Consider the following 2,204-nt stretch of genomic DNA (forward strand, 5'->3'; position numbering starts at 1 on the left):
GAGACTCCGTAAAAAAAAAAAAAAAAAAAAATCATACTCTAAGCCTATACTTTACCTTAATGTTGTCTGCTTCATAGAATAGTTATTCCTTTAACACTTATTTTTAAGAAATAAATTTATTTTACTTGTAGTTACTTAAACCCTAGAAATAATTTTTTCAAACAATAGAAATACAGCCTTTTACAATAAGATAGTTCATGATTTGTTCTTTCGAGGATTTTTTTAATAAGGTTCTTCTACAATTGGATGGTGACAAAGTTTGGGTTTGTTAGGATTATTTTTCAGCAGCCAATCAGCTAGCCAAATCTATGGGGAAAAAAAAAACCTTAAGTTAAAAAACAGTTACATATTTCCTTTCAATATATACTATATCAACTGGAAACTTAAACAGTTTTCAAAATCACTTTAAGAAAATGACCATTAAAAATGGAAACATTTGGATTTACATTATGCAAGATTGTCAAGAATAGATCCAAACTGGAAAGAAAGAAGTAAAACTATCTCTATTCACAGACGGCATAAACCTATATGTGGAAAATCCTAAGGAATTTACAAGGAAGCCACTAGAGCTAATAAATTCAGCAAAGATGTAGGTTATAAGATCAATACACAAAAATCAATTGTATTTCTATACATCAGCAATGACAGTTCAAAAAAAATTTTTAAATCACTTTCATTTACAATAGCATATAGCTATTGTAGCATACAATAGACAAATAACATGCCAAGGGATAAATTTAACCCAAGAAGTGAAAGGCTTATACATTAAGAATTGTAAAACATTGCTGAAAGAAATTGAAGAATACCTAAATAAATGAGGAGACATTATTTTTCACAGATAGGAAGACTTGATATTGGCAAGATGTCAATACTACCCAAAGCAATCTACAGATCCAATGCAGCTCTTGCCAAATGTCCAACAAGCTTTTTTTGCAGAAATGGAAAGCCAATCCTCAAATTCATATGAAATTGCAAGGGGTTCTGAGGAGCCAAAACAATCATGAAAAAGAACAAAGTTGGAGGACTGACTTGTACTCTCAATTTCAAAACCTTCTACAAAGCTACAGTAGTCAGCACAGTGTGGTAATGACATCCTTATGCCAGACATGTAGACCAATAGAATAGACCTAAGAGTCCAGTGCTCTCTTCGGCAGCACATATACCAAAACTGGAATGATACAGAGAGGTTATTAGCATGGCCCTGTGCAAGGATGATGCACAATTTATGAAGCATTTCATGTTTTTAAAAAAGAATGAGAATCCAGGAATAAACCCAGTCATCTATGGTCAACAAATTTTTGACAATGGTACCAAGTCCATTCATGGAGAAAGAACAGTCTCTTCAACAGATCCACTAGGACAATTGGATTTCCACATGCAAATGAATAAAGTTGGACCCCTATACCACATCATATACAAAAATGAACTCACAATGGACCAATGACCTAAATATAAGAGCTAAAACAATAAACATCTTAAAAGAGGCCAGGTGCAGTGACTCACACCTGTAATCTCAACACTTTTGGAGGCCAAGGTAGAAAGATCACTTGAGACCGGGAGTTCAAGACCAGCCTGGGCAACATAGGGAGACCCTATCTCTACAAAAAATTTTTAAAATTAGCTGGGTGTGGTAGTGTGCTCCTGTGGTCCCAGCTACCTGGGAGGCTGGTGCACAAAAATCACTTGAACCCAGGAGGCAGAGGTTGAAGTGAGCCAACATTGCGCCACTGGACTCCAGCATGGGCAACAAAGACTCAAATGTCTCAAAAAAAAAAAAAAAGGAAAGAAAAAAGAAAAAAATCTTAAAAGAAAACATAAAACATAGGGGAAAATTTTCATGACCTTGGCTTTGGATTTCACAATGGATTCTCAGACATGACACCAAAAGCACAAGAAATAAAAGAAAAAAATAAATAAATTGGATTTCATCAAATGAAAAATGTTTATAATTAAAGGACATTATCAAGCAAGTGAAAAGACAACCTACAAAATGGAAGACAATATTTGCAAATCATATATCTAATAAGGGTTTAATATCTAGAAATATAAAGAACTTTAACTCAACAAAAAGACAACCCAGTTTAAAAACCGGCAAAGGACTTGAATTTGAATAGACATTTCTTCAAAGAAGGTATACAAATGGCCAACAAGCTCATGAAAAGATGCTCAACATTAGTCATTAGGGAAATGCTGATCAAAACCAC

General features: G+C 33.8%; 1 protein-coding gene across 2 annotated transcripts in view; it reads right to left on the reverse strand.

Moving 5' to 3' along the window:
- Positions 1-100: 100 nt before the first annotated feature.
- The window catches only part of NME5 (NME/NM23 family member 5), a 26,840-nt gene continuing 24,736 nt past the window's right edge, over positions 101-2,204 (reverse strand). For both annotated transcript variants that reach the window (XM_011969171.1, XM_011969172.1), the window contains one exon: positions 101-306. In XM_011969171.1, coding sequence (XP_011824561.1) covers positions 223-306 — 84 coding nt within the window. In that variant the 3' untranslated portion in view covers positions 101-222. The remainder of the gene's footprint in view (positions 307-2,204) is intronic.

Source organism: Mandrillus leucophaeus, unplaced genomic scaffold, assembly GCF_000951045.1.
Source record: "Mandrillus leucophaeus isolate KB7577 unplaced genomic scaffold, Mleu.le_1.0 Scaffold88, whole genome shotgun sequence".
NCBI lineage: Eukaryota > Metazoa > Chordata > Mammalia > Primates > Cercopithecidae > Mandrillus > Mandrillus leucophaeus.